This window comes from Setaria italica, chromosome IX (assembly GCF_000263155.2).
Source record: "Setaria italica strain Yugu1 chromosome IX, Setaria_italica_v2.0, whole genome shotgun sequence".
In the NCBI taxonomy this organism is placed as follows: domain Eukaryota; kingdom Viridiplantae; phylum Streptophyta; class Magnoliopsida; order Poales; family Poaceae; genus Setaria; species Setaria italica.
Window position 1 is genome coordinate 23,988,621 of NC_028458.1, and position 18,972 is coordinate 24,007,592.

Here is an 18,972-nt window from a genome sequence, read left to right on the forward strand (position 1 = left end):
TTAACTTGTCAATGTGTGCATAGCGTAGTTCAATCTGGGAATGTTTGTATGTGTGACAAGTTACGTGATTGATAGTTCTTATTATGTCCTCGAGAAAATCCTCGCGCTGCCCCACCCCTTCCCCCTCTGCTCACCCCTCACTAGCAGTGAGGAGCGGCAGTGGGGTGAGGGCAAGGCCAACGGCGAGCGCGGTGCAGGAGGAGGTGGGCGGTGGCAAGCGAGGGCGAAGTGGAGGTGGACGGAGGCGGAGGCGGAGGGCGGGCGGCGAAGGGGCGGAGGCGGAGCCAAGGTGGGCGGAGGCTGCTGGCCTATTTTTTTATTTTTGTTTTGGAAACTACTCCCAGTTGGTAACACCAACCGAGACTAAAGGGGGCCTTTAGTCCTGGGTGGATGATGTGGGACTAAAGGACCCCCCCTTTTGTCTCGAATAATTAGTCCCAGATGGATTTTTGGGATATTTGACCAATACCAACCGAGACTAATGTCGTGTTTTCCAGTAGTGACACATAAAGAACTGTTTTCTCTGGTCTATGGGAACCTTATGTTTTTATCATGAATATAAACTTGTTTGTTCTCATGAACCGTTGATGTACCTTTAGTGCACACCACAAATTTGTAAAAACAGACCAGTATGATTGTTTTTAAGTTCATCCTGTTGTTAGACCAGACTGTCACGGCAACCACTTCATAAACCAGACAGCTGTCCTAATGATTTAACTTCCATTCATTAAAATTTTAGATTCATAATGTTTAGTTGAAATGGAGTAAGCTAGGCAGATGTTTACCTGATTGTAGAGCATAATGTGGAATGGTAAATCATTGATAATGATGTTCTATATATTGTGACCCTGTTTTGCTTATAATGAAGGCTGAAGGAATAAAGTATGATATCGCATTCACAAAGATGACATGTACCATGATACTCCATGAAGAGAGCAATGATGAAACCAATGGACCAGTTATGTCTTCTAGTCAGGTTCCTACCCTTACTGTAATCATCACTATGTTCCTTCCCTTTTAGTTCCATGTTGTGAGCTATTTTTGGTTGATCTAGTAGACAGTAAATGTACTTGTATGTTGTGTCATGTGGGAAATTCCTGAAAACTCGGTTTTGAATTTGCCAAGATAAATGTACCAACTGATAATAACTTCCTAGTATATGTGGTATGAATGCATGTTATCTTATCCACATGCTAACTGACCCCCTTGTAAAATTTTAGATTCGAGCAAAGGCGGAGGAGCTTCGCGTTGCTATCAAGCGGAAGCTGAAGATGGGTGACTACAGCTATGTGGAAAAAGACTGAGTTGGTTGTCGTTAAGAAGAAGAAATGGAGTGGGTTATTATCACATGTATATGTGTCCACCAGTATATATAAACATATATATGTATATGTATATGTATATGTATGTATGTATGTATGTATGTATGTATGTATGTATGTATGTATGTATGTATGTATGTATGTATGTATGTATGTATGGAATCACTTTGGGTCCTATTTGGATCCTATGAATTGGGATGTGCTATATATCTTGAACTGCTATGAATTGGGCCCTGTTTGGATCCTATGCTATGAATTGGGCCCTATTTGGATCCTAGTAGGGACAAAGGGAAGGGAGCGACATTATACAGAACTTTCTAATAAACGATTGCGAACAAATGAATCGATACAAGGGTGAACAAAAAATTCCTGTATACATAACTGGTACCCTAAAACCAAAAATAATCAATCATACATGAGGCGAAGCTCAACAGATCACAAAAACACACAAGGTAGTCGTTCCTGCATTGGCAGAGACACTGCCTGTAGCATAATAAGCTGATCATCACGTAGGTGGAAGCATGCAAACCTGCATGAACAATACCTACAGTTACAACAATGCACATTGGAATTGGAACATAATATTTTTAAAAATAACACACCTTAAGTGTCCAAGCCATCTCTATAGACAATGTTCTTTGTGCCTAGGCTAGCATTTTTTTTTGATAAACCATGGGCCAATATTTAACCGACGGACTTAAACACATAAACGACAGCCCATTACAACCATTTCAAAGTCGAAAGGTAAAATATTATTACAGCCCATGTCGATGGCCCGTTATATGTCCTAGATTGTTCAACAATCTTCTACCCCAATATGGAAGGGGACCCGGAGGCAGTTCTTATTATGTCATTGAGAAAATTGACCTTGCTTGTTAACTAAATATTTCACAATGATTGCAAACAAATGAATCAATACAAGTGTGAACAAAAAATTTGTGTATACACAGCTGGTACCCTGAAACCAAAAATAATCAATCATACATGAGCCGAAGCTTAACAAATCACAAAAACACACAAGGTAGTCGTTTCCTGCATTGATAGAGACACTGCCAGTAGCATAATAAGCTGATCATCACGTAGATGGAAGCATGCAAACCTGCATGAACAATACCTATAGTTACAACAATGCACATTAGAATTGGAACATAATTATTTTAATTTTTAAAAATAACACACCTTAAGTCTCCAAAACATCTCTATAGACAATGTTCTTTGTTCCTCTTCTAGTGGGGTCCATATCCTTGTTCTTTCTAGCAAGAACCCACGTCGTCTCACAAGAAACACCTTCAGATAGTGCAACGTACAGCTGTCTATGTGCAAAGACAGGCTCGGGGAGGTAGATACCAACATTGGGTATTGTCTGGCCCTGCGCTTTGTTAATGGTCATGGTGAAGCTCAAGCGGACAGGAAATTGCTTGTGCTTGAACTTGAAGGGAAGAGAAAGATCTTCTGGAGGTGACATTGGTATCCTTGGTATGAATACCCTCTTTCTTGCATGCTGTCCACTTACAATCTCAGCATCAATAGAATTTTTCTGGAATCCTTTAATGATCAGTCGGGTGCCATTACAAAAGCCGTTGTAAGGATCTAGATCACGTAGAAGGATAACAGGACAATTCTTCTTCATCGTTAGCTTGTGTGGAGGCAACTTGTTTGGTGTTATTGAATTCAGAAAATCAAGGGGATAATTATTCCGCGTGTCATCCTCTGCCGAATCAAAGCTGTAATACACCTGCTTAGTACTTGGAAACCTATCAATCATCAGTGCATTGACCGCATCAATGTGCTCGTTTCATGTTGAAAGGATAGCACCCTTGCACATGTAGGATGCTGATCTACGATTATCGGGCAGGTCCAGGAATACACGATCACTGACCGTATCTATACAAATATCTTCTGAAGGGCTATCAATATAAATGTAATCAGGCAACAACACATACTTACTGCCAAATGTTTCCTCAGTGCTATTACTGATCCTCAACAGATAATCTGCAAACCACATGTCGGACTGTGCTCTCATGTTTTGGGTCAACTGGATGCACCGAACACTTTCCCATATGTATGACTTGAGAAAAGTAGCATCAGTTATCTGTGCTCTTATACCACGAGCCACGACAGGAAGAACCTGTCTGAAATCGCCTCCAAACAACATGACCTTACTGCCAAATGGTTGCATGCAATCCTTTATATCTCGCAATGACCTATCTAGTGCCTCAACGCACTGTCTCTTGGTCATTGCAACCTTATCCCAAATAATGAGAGATGCTCTCCTAAGAAATTCAGTTGTAGCGGACCTTTGTAAGCTATGCTTTATATAGATATGTCTTACCGGTGCCGCTAGGACCATCCAAAAAAACCTGACCCTTGCCATTCATAACATGGTCAAATATCTCCTCGAAATCTGCCATCTGCTCTGCATTTAGTGTATCTATGATCGCCAGTTGTTCCTCTTCATAACCAAGATTCTGCTCCTTAGTGAGCTCTCTGTAATGGTCTCTAATACGTAGTTCATCTGCACACAAGGAAAATATGGAATGTTATAGGCAAAATTTAACCAATAGCCAATTATAACCATATTTAAATAACAATCTGTTGGCGCTGAAAATCGGCCGATGATCCTCAGCGTCGGACACACGACCCGGGAGAATCTGCTTAACTCCTGTTCGGGTTATCGCCCTGGTGCGGTTCGCGCGACGTGCCAGTCAATCTGACCCGTTGATTGACAAGGAAGTAAAAGTATTAAACTCCAGAGGTTTCGATCGGCTAGAGTTCCGATCTATCTTCAACAGCGTGCCAGCGAATTGGGCGATTCATTGTAGAGGTAACCAGCTATAAAACAGCGCATACCGCGTAGCGATTGTAAAGAAAAGCTACTTGAGAAAACTAAACAACGCTAGAAAAATAACACTTGGGATAAATCTAATCGGCTGTATGATAATAAAGAAAGAAAGCAATAAAAGCCGACAGTTCGCATCTCAAGCTGGATAACTGGTGATAGCAACTAAAATAACAGGTAGAACCTACGATTCTAGTTAATATCGATAACTGGTGAATAAATCTAAATGAAACAATAGCGATGTGCCCGAAGTTAAAGATTAGATATTACTCAGTAAACGGAACTTACAGAATCGGTCGAAGATCGTGTCAATGCAGTCCTGCCAACCAGTACCAACTCGTGAAAGAAAAAGTACTTTGGCAAGTCGCCGACTTGAAAGTAAAGTACGAGGAAAAAGTAGATTGGTTGTATTGATTGATGTGTTGTTTACAAATCTCTAGAGGTGGCTTTTTATATCCTGTTACAACTGATTTCCTAACCGACTAGGATCTATCTCTAATTTTACTCGTATCGGAGTTGGTTATCATATCCCACGGGCCAATCTCCTTCTTTAGCTAATCTTTTCTCCGGGCCACTTTAGGCCATACTGGCCAAGCCGCTCTAGCTCCCAATCGGCCAACCCTTACCGACCCCTGTTGTCAATCGGCCGAAACATTGTAGCTTCAATCGGCCGAAACATTGTAGCTTCAATCGGCCGATTCTCAACTATAGCTTTTAGCTTGCCGCATCGGCCAGTCTTTTCCTCCCTTGACGCCGATTCAAAACACGTGTCAAAATCTAGTGTCAACACATGCCCCCAGTTTCAGAGCAAAACTTAACTTTTGCTTCGAAATTCTTCTTAATTTTAACTCTCTCTCCGAGACAAGCGCGGCAAAGAACCCTTTCTGTTTTGCAGTCTTCTACCTGATGATTACAACCTTTTCGAACTAGGCGTTTGAGGCAACCTCTCCTCCGAAATTCGTGTAGGCGGCGCGGTAAAAATCTCACATTTACCCTTTCTCTTGAACTGTCTTTAAATACTTGCATCCGCCGCCGCTTCTTCTCCACGAGCTCAAAAATTCTTCTTTCTCCAGCGAATCATCTTCCGCCACATTCCGGCGCCCTTTCACCTTCCAGCCGCATTCCTCCGATGATCCTTCTTCCATTCTCCAACCACCCTGATTCATCTTCCCCAATGGCGGCTCCATCAGCAACCATGAGCTTCATTCCAGAGGTAAATATCTAAAGTTTCACCCTTTACTTTTCGCATCTTTTAGATCTATTCTTAGTTTCCCCTTTTCATCTTCCTTAGGAGGTTAGGCAGCAAATCACCATCCCTATCTTGGATGCGCCTGGTATCATCGGCCTTGGTCCCATGGGGAACCCAGATCCAATTTGGAAACCCACAGAATCCCCTTCAAACAATCACCCATGGATCTTGATCAGCGGACGGGCGCATTTAGATCTTGGCCAAACGAGACCCCTGGCTGGAAGGAATGGTTCCAAAGGATGGCCAATTCTAAGAGGGTTTTATGGGACGAATAGAAAATCGGCCATTGCATAAATTTGTCTTTCTCTCAAATGGAGAAGAACGAGCCCCAAGTCATTGTAGCGTCCTATTTTTGGTCTGACGCCGTCAACGCATTCCTCTTTGGCCACGGGCCCATGACCTCAACTCTGGCCGATGTTCTGATGCTGACCGGCCTTGACATCTCTTCGCCCGATAGACCTTTTGACTTTCAGATCAAACCAACTCATTGTCTAGAAACAAAAGGAATCGGTGGATGGAAAGGTTATATTGACAGGAATATGAAAACCGGAACCATCGGCGAAAGAGAGCACACAACCTTCCTGATGATGTGGCTGGAAAAACATCTTTTCTGTGGCCGAGCAGTTGGCCCTTCATCCAACACGCAAGCTCTAGCCGAAGCATTAGCAAGGGGTTCTAATGTCCCTTTAGGGAAACACTTGCTGGGATTGGCCTACCATATGCTGCACTAGATTGCCGTAAAGTTATCAACTGGAGAGCCGATTGGAAACCCCGATGGCCCTTGGTGGTTCATTACCCTCTGGCTCAACCTATACATTGCAAAAGTTTCCCGGGAACGAATTGAGATCAAAACATTCCCCAATAATGAGTCAAAGGAAAATCCAACAGTACGTCGGCGTTGCACTTCTTTTGGTGAGGCAGCATCGCCTTTCCCTGGCAGTAAATTCACTCCTACCAGGACCGTCAAGTACTTCAGATGCTTCTATGCTGGCTTCAGTGAAGAAACCACAAGCTGGTATCCATACCAGAGAACTGAACCACTCTTTGAAAACCCTACTTGCTTCAATTCAACCACCAACTCCTTTGACAATGAGCTCACGAATTTCCTGATGAAGCCTGGGATTCTGCCACCAAACTTCTTTTCAAGGAAAGACTCCCCGACCTATGAGTTTTACAACCCATCAGTGGTAGCACGGCAATTCGACCTTGGACAGTTGCCGATTAGGATTTATTTTGCTGGCCGCGTGAAGTTTCGGGATGAGCTTACCATAAGGCTTGAATATAATCGGCTATACAGTTTGACGCTAGACTCCAATACCATTGACTTGGCTAATTGGGTGGTGGCCCCCTTTGCCGTTCAACAATTCAAGCTATGGTGGGGTGAATGGAAGCAGCATCTCTTCTGTGTATCTCCCGCAACATACTGCAACGATCTGGATCCAGCCAACATTGATCCAAATGTAGCGGTACTATCCTTTTTGGTCAATTTTAACGTCACTCCTTTTGTATTGCAAGATTACCGCTAATTTTTTTGTTCTCTTGCAATCTGGAAGCCAACTCCCCCCAACGCGCAGCCGTAGCGGAAGGCCGATAGAGAATTGCCATCCATATACTGCATTTCCAATCATTGGTTTCTAGGCTCCATCCATCGAAGACATCTCCACCGGCCGATTGAAGCAAAATCTTAAGATATCTTCTTCAAAGAAGACGAGCCGTCGGGTGCGCGCCCGTATAGAACTGGCCGACCAATCGGCGGTGGTACCGGCTGAGTCTTTAGCCACACCGACCCCGCCGATTGTCCAAGAAGTCGACCCTCAAGCTGCTACAGAAGCCGGATCAGCAGCTGCGTCCTTATTGTTAGAAGCTGTTCAGGTAACTCTATACGCCTTGTATTTATCCAAGTACACTACCAGTACTAATTTCAACTCTCTGTCAGGCTGCGCAAATCATTCAAGAGCAATCTCTGCAGCAATCGACCACACTCCAAGAAGAGACCGAAACACCAGCAATCCCCTCAACTGAGGTAGAGAATATTTGTTTTACTTCAGTCTTTTAGTCCTTAACTGAAACCTGACTGATTTCTGATGCAGGCCACTTTGAGTTCGTCAATCATACCTTTCCAACAGCCATCGGCCGGACGACTCGCAGAGGTAAAGAAATTTCCATTCATCACCAGTTTTAACCATTGCTTCATACTTACAGAGATCTACCTCTTGTGACTTTCCAGGAAGCTGGTCCGAGTACAGTGCCGTTAATCGTCGAATCTTCTTCTTCTGATGAGCCAACCGTGCCGATTCCTGAAATGAGGGCAGCGCTCCCACCAACACAAACAGATGAAATCCGCTTTAAAGAGGTAAGAAACTTGATGTCTAAATCGGCCGATTTTCTACCGCCGTCAGCTGATTCGTTTCTTTATTTTACCAGGAGTAGGACACCCCCAACAACAGTCTCTTCTCTTTTGCGGTTGCAATCTCTGATGATGAGGAGGTCGCCTCGCGCCAAGTTGCCCTGAGCTCGATTCCTGATGAAGTCCGCACTAAACTCCGAAGTATACGGATCCTTCTTCAGGACAACATCGGCCAACAGGTGGAAGATGCCTTGGCGATTCGGCAATTCTTCAACGAAATTAGAGGTCGAGTTCCAGAAGAAGCAAAAGAATCCCTTGCCCCCGCAGCATACATCGAATCGATGCAAATACCGATGTTCAGGGCTCTGCGGCATATGACTGATCATGCCAAGCTGGCCAAGGCGCATGAAGAGGAAGATTCTTATAAACACCAAGCCCACGAGGTACACCAGCAAATCGGCATCCTTGAAAACTCTCGGCCGGACATCGTCAGCACCATAGACTGCCTCAAACGACGTAGGGCAGAACTTGCCAAAGAGATGGAGCAGATGACGAAGGCTATAGCCGCTGAAGAGAAGAAACTCCATGACCTTCCATCCGTCATTGCTGATCTAAAGCAGGAGAGGCAGAACCTTGCCCATGAAGCCATCCGACTTCACCGCAATATGCCAGAAGTCCCTGGATCGGCCGACGACGACCAAAGGGTTTTAGATTCAGCCGATCAGGTTCGGCAGCGAGCGATCGTGGCCATTAATACTCTCCTCGGGTGAACGTAATGGACACTGAATGCTTTTGTACAAACATTTAATGCTCTTTTGTTGTTGCCGTGCGAATTCAAATTTGGTCTATCTTCTCTCGCAGTTTTTCATTTAATAGTCCTTTACTCCGATGGGACGCGTTTTACCAACCGTTACCCTTCATCTTCTCCTTCTATAAGTATGAGACCCCCGTATTTCTTCTAGGGGCATTTGCACCTTGCCCAGCCTTCCATTCTTAAGTTGTCTTATTTCCATACTCTTAAGCCAGGCAACGAGATGTCTTCCTCTTTCTCCGTCAATCAGGTATGAAATCCCCCTTCGTTCTTCTGCCCGACGCTCATTGATCTACCAATGGGTGATTATTTGTTATCTTCCTAGCTCAGATGCCTTAACCCTATCCTGGAATGGGCTATTGAGATTATGCACTCTGAGGAACTGCTGACGCAGGCAGACAAAGATCTGATCGATGCCCATCGCGAAGGACTCAAAGATCACATCCCTGCCCATGTCCAAAAGATCTTGGATCATATTGAAACCAACTGTTCCAGGCGGGTGCCGATCGAGAAAAGCCACTAGCTACCTCCTCAAATCATTCTTGAGGACGCCATGGCAGGAACCTCCCAACCGCCTCTCGAAAGAAGCCACCAACTTCCTCATCAAGTTGCCATTGAAGCCGCCATGGAGGATTTGGAGGAAAAGAACATCCGTCTCTTAATAGAACTAGGCCGGATCCAAAGAGAGATTAATAAGAACAAAGCTCAGCTAAAATGTGGTTAATAAATGTGTCCCAGTAAATGTATTGGTACTTTTTAGTCTAAGGGCGACTTGTACCGTGTCGGCCATGTATCCCATTGCTGTACCGAATAATTAATCGGCCAAACTGGTCAAAAGTTTCGCCCTTAAGGCGATGTCTCCTTGCATCGGCTATATGAACATGAGTCAATAGGAGTCGGCCACAATGACTCGACATGCCATATCGTCGACTACGCATCCACCCATATGCTAGGATAATATCTCTTCAAATACCTTCTATTTAAAGCTCTTGTAAATTCTTCTCCTTCGATGGTCTCTAATATGTACGCATTTCCCAAAGCACATCGGCCGATTCTGTACGGCCCTTCCCAAGTAGGTGACCATTTACCGAATTTGGGATCTTTAGACCCTATCGGCAGCACCAACTTCCATACTAAGTCTCCTTGGGAGAACTGCTTGACCTGGACCTTCTTGTCGTACCACCTGGCCACTCTTTTCTTATTTTCTTCGATGCTAATCAAGGCCATCAATCGCTGACCCGCCAAATCGTCGAGCTCCCCCTTCATGAGTAGGGAATAATCATCGGTTGTCAACTGATCTTGAAGTGACGTGCGTCTGGACCCCGTCCTTAATTCCCAAGGCAACACCGCCTCGTGACCATATATCAACTGATAAGGAGATATTTTAGTAGCTCCATGGCAAGCCATCTTGTAGGCCCATAAAGATTCAGTCAAGGATGTGTGCCACCTCTTGGGCTTCTCCTCTATCTTTCTCTTGATCAACTTGATTATCCCCTTATTGGATGATTCGGCCTGATCGTTAGCTTGAGCATAATACGGAGAAGAATTCAACAATTTAATTCCCATATCGGCGGTGAACTCTTCAAACTCTCCGGAAGTAAACATTGTCCCTTGATCGGTTGTGATGGTTTGACCGAACCGATAAATAATGTGGTCTCTTACAAAATCGATCACAGTGGCCAATGTCACGATTTTTAGGGGAACTGCCTCCACCCACTTGGTAAAGTAATCAGTGGCTACTAATATGAACTTGTGTCCCTTGCTTGATGGAGGGTAAATCTGTCCGATGAGTTCTATTCCCCAACCCCTATACGACCATGGCTTAATTATTGGGTTCATAGCCGAGGCTGGTGCACGCTACACATTACCAAATTTCTGGCAATCCTGACACCCCTTATAATATTTAAAGCAATCCTCAAGTATCGTCGGCCAGTAATAACCATTATTCCTAATCATCCACTTCATCTTGTGAGCTGCCTGATGAGCCTCACATACGCCTTTGTGAATTTCTCCCATCAGAACCTTTGCCTCTTCTGTCCCAAGGCATTTAAGTAGTACTCCATCAATCGTCTGGTAAAATAAGTCATCTTCAAGTAACACATATTTCATGGCCTGAAAACGCACTCGCCGATCCACTTTTCTGGACGGATCATTTAAGTAATCGGCGATCTCCTTTCTCCAGTCATCGGTTGCAGGCTCCAGAGACATAACCCCTTGAATCGGCCGATACCCAAAGGCATGTTGGGTGAGCCTATTAGCTTCCTCGTTATAACTTCTGAGGATGTGTTCAATAATCGTGGACTTGAATTCCTTCAATAATTGGAGGCAATCTTCATAGTAAATCCTTAAGATATCATCTTTGCAATCAGACTTCCCAGTTAATTGATCGACAATGAGCATGGAATCCCCAAAAAATTCCACCGCATTAACCTTGATTTCTCTCAATAACTGGATACCTTTTAGAACAGCCCGGTATTCCACCGGATTATTGGTGGCGGACGCCTCTATCGGTAGAGAGAAATCATAACTTGCCCCCCGAGGCGATATGAGGACGATGCCGATTCCTGATTCGGCCCCACATGAAGAACCGTTGAAGTACAGTGTCCATGGGACTGGCTCAACGACAGCGATTTCCGGTCCACAATGCTGGGCCACGAAATCGGCCATTACTTGGACTTTGATAACTTTGGCCGATTCGTATCTTAGGTCAAACTCTGATAGAGCTAGAATCCACTTTCCAATCCTTCCTTTCAAAATTGGCAATGACAACATGTATTTGACCACGTCGTCTTGCACACAACTATGCATTCTACCGATAACACGTAGTGCCTGAGTTTAGTACATGAAAAATATAGACACAGACAGAGCCGTTCCACTAGGGAATATCTAGTCTCGGCATCTAGGAGTCTTCTGCTGACATAATAAATTATTCGTTCTTTTCCTTCAAACTCTTGCACCAGTGCCGACCCAATAGCTTGTTCATTGACCGACAAGTACAATTTGAATGGCTTGTCAGCCTGCGGCGAAACCAAAACCAGCGGTGAGATGAGGTACTGCTTGATGTCCTCCAACACCTTTTGTTGTTCCTCTCCCCACATGAATTGCTGGTCGGGTTTTAATTTCAACAAAGGAGTGAAGGCTTGAATATGCCCGGACAAGTTGGATATGAACCTCCGGATGAAGTTAACCATGCCGATTAGGGACTGTAACTCAGTTTTGTTCTGCGGGGCCACAACTTTATTGATGGCAGCTATAATCTTCCAGTTGATTTCTATCCCGCGCTCATGGACCATGAATCCTAGAAATTGTCCAGCCGAAACACCGAAGGCACATTTGTTTGGGTTCATTTTCAATCCATGCTTCCTTGTGCACTCTAATACTTTTCGCAAATCGACCAGATGCTCCTGATGCCCTCTTGACTTGACCACGACGTCATCGATGTAAATCTCTACCAGGATGCCAATAAGCTTGTGGAAAATATAATTCATAGCCCGTTGATATGTAGCCCCAGCATTTTTTAAACTGAAGGTCATCACTACCCACTCGAACAAACCGAGGTGGCCTGGACATCTGAAAGCCATCTTTGAAATATCTTCTTCGGCCATTAATATTTGATTGTACCCAGCATTACCGTCCATGAAACTGATGACTTTGTGTCCTGCGGCGGCGTCTATCAAAACATCGGCTGTCAGCATTGGATACCCATCCATCGGCGTAGCCTTATTAAGATTCCTGAAGTCAATGCATACACACAATTTTCCATTTTTCTTGTATACGGGCACAATATTGGAAATCCACTCGGCATAATGGCATTGCCGAATAAATCCTGCTTCAATCAATCTTGTAATCTTGGCCTTTATATCAGGTAGGATTTTAGGGTTGCACCATCGTGTGGGCTGCTGATACGGCCAATACCCTGGTTTTATAGGCAACCGAGGTTCAACAATGGACCGGTTCAGACCAGGCATCTCATGGTATTCCCAAGCAAAATAATCTTTAAATTCTTTTAACAAACTCGTCAATTCACGCTTATACTCGGGGTCTAGACTAGCACTAATATACGTCGGCCTTGGCTTGCTACCATCTCCTAAGTCCACCATTTCCAATGAATCGGCCAACGTAAATCCATGCCCAAGCTTCCCGTCTTCTCGGACGAACTGATCCATCTAGTCTGATTCTTTAGAGTCGACTGCTTGGATCGGCTGTAGGCCAAAATTGGACACCTTCAGGAAATCGGTGTCCCAGGTTCTGCCAGATATGCACCTAACGTGTTTGCAGCTCCATTGTTGCGCGTCGGCCGCGGCAACACTATAGGCAGAATCGGCGATGACTATCTCGATGTTGTCGCCGACCCACTGGATGAGGCACTGGTGCATTGTAGACGGGACGCAGCAATTCGCATGTATCCAATCTCACCCGAGCAACATGTTGTAGGATCCTTTGCCATTAATAACAAAGAAGGTAATGGGTAGAGTCTTACTGCCGATGGTGAGGTCGACACAGAGTGCTCCTCGGGTCGGGGACACATTGCCTTTGAAATCCTTGAGCATCATATCCGTCTTGGTCAGATCTTCCTCACCTTTGCCCAGTTTCCAAAACATAGCATACGGCATGATGTTGACCGCAGCGCCTCCGTCCACCAGTAGTCTAGTGACCGGCCGTCCATTGATGTGTCCTTTGAGGAACAGAGCCTTGAGATGCTGGCGTTTTTCATCCTCGGGTTTCTCAAAAGTGGCTATAATTGGCTCCAAAGCCAATTGTGCCATTTGCTCCTCTATTTCTGTTGCGTCGTCTCAATCGGCGCAAGCCATGAACTCCATCAGCAAGATGAACACCATGCTGACGTCAGCTGCCGATCCTTGATTGTCGTCTTCTTCACCAATTTAGGGAGCCCGACTCGAGACCTGCCCTCCTTCTTATCCATCGTCTGCCTCTGTTCTTCTTCCTGTTGTTCCCATTGGCGTAGACGCTAGACCCTTCGTTTCTGGGATTTAGTCAAACCGTCTGGGCACCATATGGGGTTCACCGGTTTACCTGGCGGTTTTGCACACTCCTAGTCTGGCTCTCGTCGCTAGTCAACTCTGCCCCCCAACCGATCACACACTGAAACGTGCCAATCCTCTTGTTCGCGCCTGTATCTGCTGATCGGCCACGCTAGTCAACTCTGCCCCCCAACCGATCACACACTGAAACGTGCCAATCCTCTTGTTCGCGCCTGTATCTGCTGATCGGCTTTAGTCCGCGATCCCTGGAGCGTGACCTCTTGAACGGGCGACCGCTACGATACTGACCATTGCACTCATCTCCTCACGGCGTCTCGAGCTTTCTTGCTGTCGCTGGTACTTGCTGAGTAGGTCTTGGGAGGTGACAGGCCTACGTGACCTCTCCGATTTTTCGCCCCCGTCTTCGATCCGTCCTTTTCCTTTGACATCCTCGATTGTGGTCTGATTTCTAGAGTCCACAGTGCCACTTCTCCTGGTCGATTCTGACGTCAGCACCTTGGTTTTGATTGCGTTTCCTCCTGCATTGATCATGTTGGCGGGGAAAGGATGCTGATCGATCTTCATTGGTTTTACTGGCTTTGTCGAAACTTTGAACTTGAGTCTCCCTTGTTCGATGGCCGATTGTATCTGTTGTCGGAAGATCTTGCATTCGTTCGTGTCGTGGGATGTGGCATTATGCCATATGCAATATTTCATCTTTTTGAGCTGTTTGGCCAATGGAATCGTGTGATAAGGCGAAAGCTTGATCTTTCCTTCTTTGAGAAGTAAATCGAAGATTTTGTGGGCCTTTGACGTATCAAAACCGAATGCTTCTGGTTCTTTCTTTCCAAACGGGCACGATATCAGTTTTTTTCCTTTTACCCACTCTGCTAGGCCAATTTCGACCTCTTCCTCCGATTCAGGCCCCTCCAGGTATGCCACCCTTTTCTGAAAATTCCTTTGCTGGTCGAAAGGGCGCACCTCTTGGCCAGACAAACGGTGGATGATCTGACTTAAGCCGAACTTCTGGGAGGCGTACTTCTCTTTGATGTCTGGCAGGAGACTCTGGAAGGTGATATCGGCCAGCTGAGCATCAGTCAGGACCAGGGTGTAGCACTTATTCCTGATCTCTCTGAACCTCTGTACGTAACTGGTCACTGGTTCATCGCTCCTCTACTTGAGGCTGGTCAGATCTGAGAGCTTCATCTCATGGACTCCTACGTAAAAGTACTTATGGAACTGCTTCTCCAAATCGGCCCAAGTAACGATGGAATTAGGCGGCACTGTAGTGAACCACTGGAAGGCCGCTCCGGATAGGGATAACGAGAATAATCGTACTCGGAGAGCATCTTGTGTGGCGGCTTCCCCGCACTGGATAATGAATCTATTCACATGCTCTACCGTTGACGTGTCATCCAGTCCCGAGAATTTGGTGAAATCGGGAACCTTATACCGATGGGGAAATGGTAGCAGGTCGTAGGCAGGTGGGTATGGTGTCTTGTATGTATAGGTTTGCACCTTTGGTTTCAACCCGAACTGATCTTGAATTACTTCCGCTATCCTTGTGGTCCAATCCATCTGCTACTGATGTATGACCGGTTGAGGAACCGGTACATGCTGCTGGACCGGTGGCGCCATGGGTGGGTGGTGGATCAGAGCGTGCTGCAGATTTTTCGATTGTGTAGTCGGCTGGGCAGCTGATGGTTGATGGCGTAGGGAATCTGCCACTCCGTCATATAGTATTATCGGCGTTACACCCCTGAGTGTTTCTGCAGTGTCTGCCCTCCTGCCGGTTTCTAGCGTAGCTGGCTGATATTGTGGGATCGTTGACCGGATGGCTGATTGGAATGATACTTGGACTGGAGAGCTCCCGTAACTGGTTGACTGATCCAGCCCGGGCGTCGTTGCTGGTGCCCCCCAAGGCACTGAGTTTGAGGGTAGCGATTGCATGGAGAAAACTTGGGCAGGCTGAGATGGCACTTGTGATTGGTAGCATGGCCCGTCGTTGTATCTTAGGGGTATTGAAGCTTTTTACCCTCCATGTTGCATCGGTATCGGCTGAGGAGCCGAGTGAGACGCGTTCGGTACCACTGAGAAGCCTTTGATTGGAGCTATGATGGGCGAGGGTGTAAGCTGGTCCCTAATACCCCTTAGCTACTCCGCTGACCAAGGAACTGATGACGGCGTTGATACCGTGTTGGTCATTACTATGGACTGGTCAATCATAGCCTAGTAAACAGACTGTTGAACTATGTCAGATATCTTCCCCGAGTCTTCAGCGATGGTGATGTGATGGGGAGTTGGAAGAGGAGCTTTCTTGACGGTCTCTCTGCTTCTGGTACGACTAAAGGATTGCAAGCATGTTTTTCTGTATTCTTCTAGATGTCTTGCCACTTCTTCCTTCTGGTCGTCCTTGAGATCTGCTTCAGTAATTTCGATGATGTTGTCTTCGGAGATCTCGGCAGCCTTTGACATGTTGGATGTTGTTTGGTCCCACCGGGCATGCCAAAAGTGTGTTGGCACTGAAAATCGGCCGATGATCCTCAGTGTCGGACACACGACCCGGGAGAATATGCTTAACTCCTGTTCAGGTTATCGCCCTGCTGCGGTTCGCGTGGCGTGTCTGTCAATCTGACCTGTTGATTGACAAGGAAGTAAAAGTATTAAACTCTAGGGGTTTTGATCAGCTTGAGTTCCAATCTGTCTTCAACAGCGTGTCGGCGAATTGGCCAAATCACTGTAGAGGTAACCAGCTATAAAACAGCCGATACCGCGTAGCGATTATAAAGAAAAGCTACTAGAGGAAACTAAACAACGCTAGAAAAACAACACTTGGGATAGATCTAATCGGTTGTATGATAATAAAGAAAGAAAGCAATAAAAGCCGACAGTTCGAATCTCAAGCTGGATAACAGGTGATAGAAACTAAAATAACAGGTAGAACCTACGATTCTAGTTAATATCAATAACTGTTGAATAAATCTAAACAAAATAACAGCGATGCGCCCGAAGTTAAGGCTTAGATATTACTCGGTAAATGGAACTTACAGAATCGGCCGGAGATCGTGTCGATGCAGCCCTGCCAACCCGTACGAACTCGTGAAAGAAAAAGTACTTTGGCGAAGTCACCGACTTGAAAGTAAAGTACGAGAAAAAAGTAGATTGGTTGTATTGATTGATGTGTTGTTTACAAATCTCTAGAGGTGGCTTTTTATAGCCTGTTACAACTGATTTCCTGACCGACTAGGATCTATCTCTAATTTTAAATGGTAATAAATATTTACAAACACAACTCGTATCGGAGTTGGTTATCATATCCCACGGGCCAATCTCCTTCTTTAGCTAATCTTTTCTCCGGCCCACTTTAGGCCCATACTAGCCAAGCCGCTCTAGCTCCCAATCGGCCAACCCTTACCGACCCCTGTTGTCAATCGGCCAAAAGACTGTAGCTTCAATCGGAAACTGTAGCTTTTAGCTTGCCGCATCAGCGAGTCTTTTCCTCCGTTGATGCTGATTCAATCACGTGTCAAAATCCGGCGTCAACACAATCATACCTGACTCATGCAGCTCTGAAAAACCATAGTGTCTGATATCTTTTCCCATGGATTTTAGATGACATGATATATCATGTAGTACTAACTGCTCTATGATAGTGTTGTTGTCATTAGTACAATGGAAATCCTCAGCCAATGATTCATAATGCTTGTCCCAAAGATGGCGTATGTTTGCGTACTAGTAGAAAACCATAATAGTGGCAAAAAGCCTTCGGAGAGAACAAGGAAACCTGACCATGGCACATTCATTCACACAGTCATCTAATGACTTATCAGTTTCTACAAACACCATCGCTTCTACGGCTGCCCTAAAAGTGTCATATGTAATACCACGTCATGTTTTCAAGCTATCATATGAGTTTGCACCCCTAACATGGTTCAGCAGAACCCGAAGGTAGTATCTATCACCTTCATTGGGATTTACGTACACCAATCTACCAATCTATAGTAGTTCTGTAGTTGCAAGATCTAAACAAAAATTCTCAATTTTTTATTCAATTAATAATGTTCTATCTGATGGTAAGTCCATTTCCATAGTAGTGCTGTATTTGCAAGATCTAAAGCGAAATTCTCAGTTTTTTACTCAATTCATATCATAACAAGGATAGGAAAAGAAAGAAGAAACAAAAACAAGCTAGGTTGGCTAGGTTAGTTTTTCATGTAACATTAACATAGACAAATTACTTTTCTATAGCATGCAGATATGAGTTCCTAAGAACCCACACTTCAAATCCACATGTGGTATTGAAAAAGAAAATTTCCCCTGTTATTGCATACTCATATAGAACAAAGTGAAACATTCTAATTTGAATCCAATTTGTTTATGAACAAACAAATTATGGTGGAGTTCTGTTGATCATTCTACTTTGAAGGGAGTTCTGTAAATCTGCTAATCTGATCAGGCCACACTCATGGTGGTCATGTCTTCTCCAGGTAAGCTCTTCGATTCTACTCTCCCAAAAATACATTCAGAAGAATTCTGTTGGAAGTTGGGTCATTTGTACTGTAAGATTTACCGGTCGATTTTTGTGATACTGTGAGGATGTATTTTGAGGGATCATGGCATACTATCTGCTGAGATCCATGGAGTGTTGCTATTGCCAAATTGACAACACGGATGGAGGTGGTGTGTGGATAATGCTTGGAGTTTCTATGTCAGGAAAACTTTTATGCTTTTTTTATCCACAATCTTAAAACTTAGTATAGCAATCCATGGATATCACCTGTGCTCGAAGCAATATTATAGCCATTCCTTTTTAACTTGAATTAGTTGATAAATCCATATAAGTATCTGATTTTGCTGTTGTTTGCTGCAGGCGACAAGGGAGCCGCTACAGTAGTGCCACTTATTAACATGACATGCAAATGTAGCCATAATGACTCAAATCAGCAAGAGGCAGGCGTTTGAGAGTGTCAAGTGGCACAAGTAGCAGCTGCAAATAGGATGATCTTAATTTTTCAAACACATGATAGATGTAGCTTTTTTTTTTGATAAAAAAGAGACATGATAGGATGTAGCTTAATAATATAAGAATGGACCATCCATTAGTAACTGAATATGACTATTGGCAGTGCACAATATATTCACCTACTCAATTGCACACTTAACTTTGTCACACTTCAATCTCTTGTCTTATTATTTTATAACTTCTAAGTTCGTAGGCCTTGTTGATTTGTGTTGACATACATACTTAGGTGCAACGTATACAATTTTTGCAATAATCGTTAGGATTCACCATCATTCCATTCCTTTTCCATTCCATTTCTACCATCCCACCGTATATATTTATGCCTCTTCCTCGAATATATTGAGCAACAAACATTAGTCTAACTCAAATTGGGCGTGGGCTACGAGATTATTTTTTTTT

General features: G+C 44.5%; 2 protein-coding genes across 2 annotated transcripts; both read right to left on the bottom strand.

Moving 5' to 3' along the window:
• Window positions 1–2,502: 2,502 nt before the first annotated feature.
• On the bottom strand, window positions 2,503–2,952 carry LOC111258451. The gene has a single exon (XM_022829716.1). It carries the CDS (start codon window positions 2,950–2,952, stop codon window positions 2,503–2,505), a length of 450 nt encoding a protein of 149 aa, XP_022685451.1.
• A 165-nt stretch (window positions 2,953–3,117) lies between these two features.
• LOC101755427 lies at window positions 3,118–5,327 on the bottom strand. The gene is made up of 3 exons (XM_022829717.1): window positions 5,186–5,327; window positions 3,683–3,837; window positions 3,118–3,567 (listed from the first exon to the last, which is right to left on the bottom strand). Exons 1-3 carry the CDS (start codon window positions 5,325–5,327, stop codon window positions 3,118–3,120), a joined length of 747 nt encoding a protein of 248 aa, XP_022685452.1.
• Between the last annotated feature and the right edge of the window lie 13,645 nt (window positions 5,328–18,972).

What these genes read in the sequence shown, in the direction of transcription:
- LOC111258451 (XM_022829716.1), bottom strand. Translation starts at nt 2,952, where the DNA reads ATGAAGAAGAATTGTCCTGTTATCCTTCTACGTGATCTAGATCCTTAC.
- LOC101755427 (XM_022829717.1), bottom strand. Translation starts at nt 5,327, where the DNA reads ATGAATCAGGGTGGTTGGAGAATGGAAGAAGGATCATCGGAGGAATGC. An exon ending in GAGAAGAAGCGGCGGCGGAT is followed by an intron (nt 3,838 to 5,185) that starts GCAAGTATTTAA and finishes CCTTGTGTGCAG; the next exon opens with ATGAACTACGTATTAGAGAC. An exon ending in TTATGAATGGCAAGGGTCAG is followed by an intron (nt 3,568 to 3,682) that starts GTTTTTTTGGAT and finishes ATTTGGGATAAG; the next exon opens with GTTGCAATGACCAAGAGACA.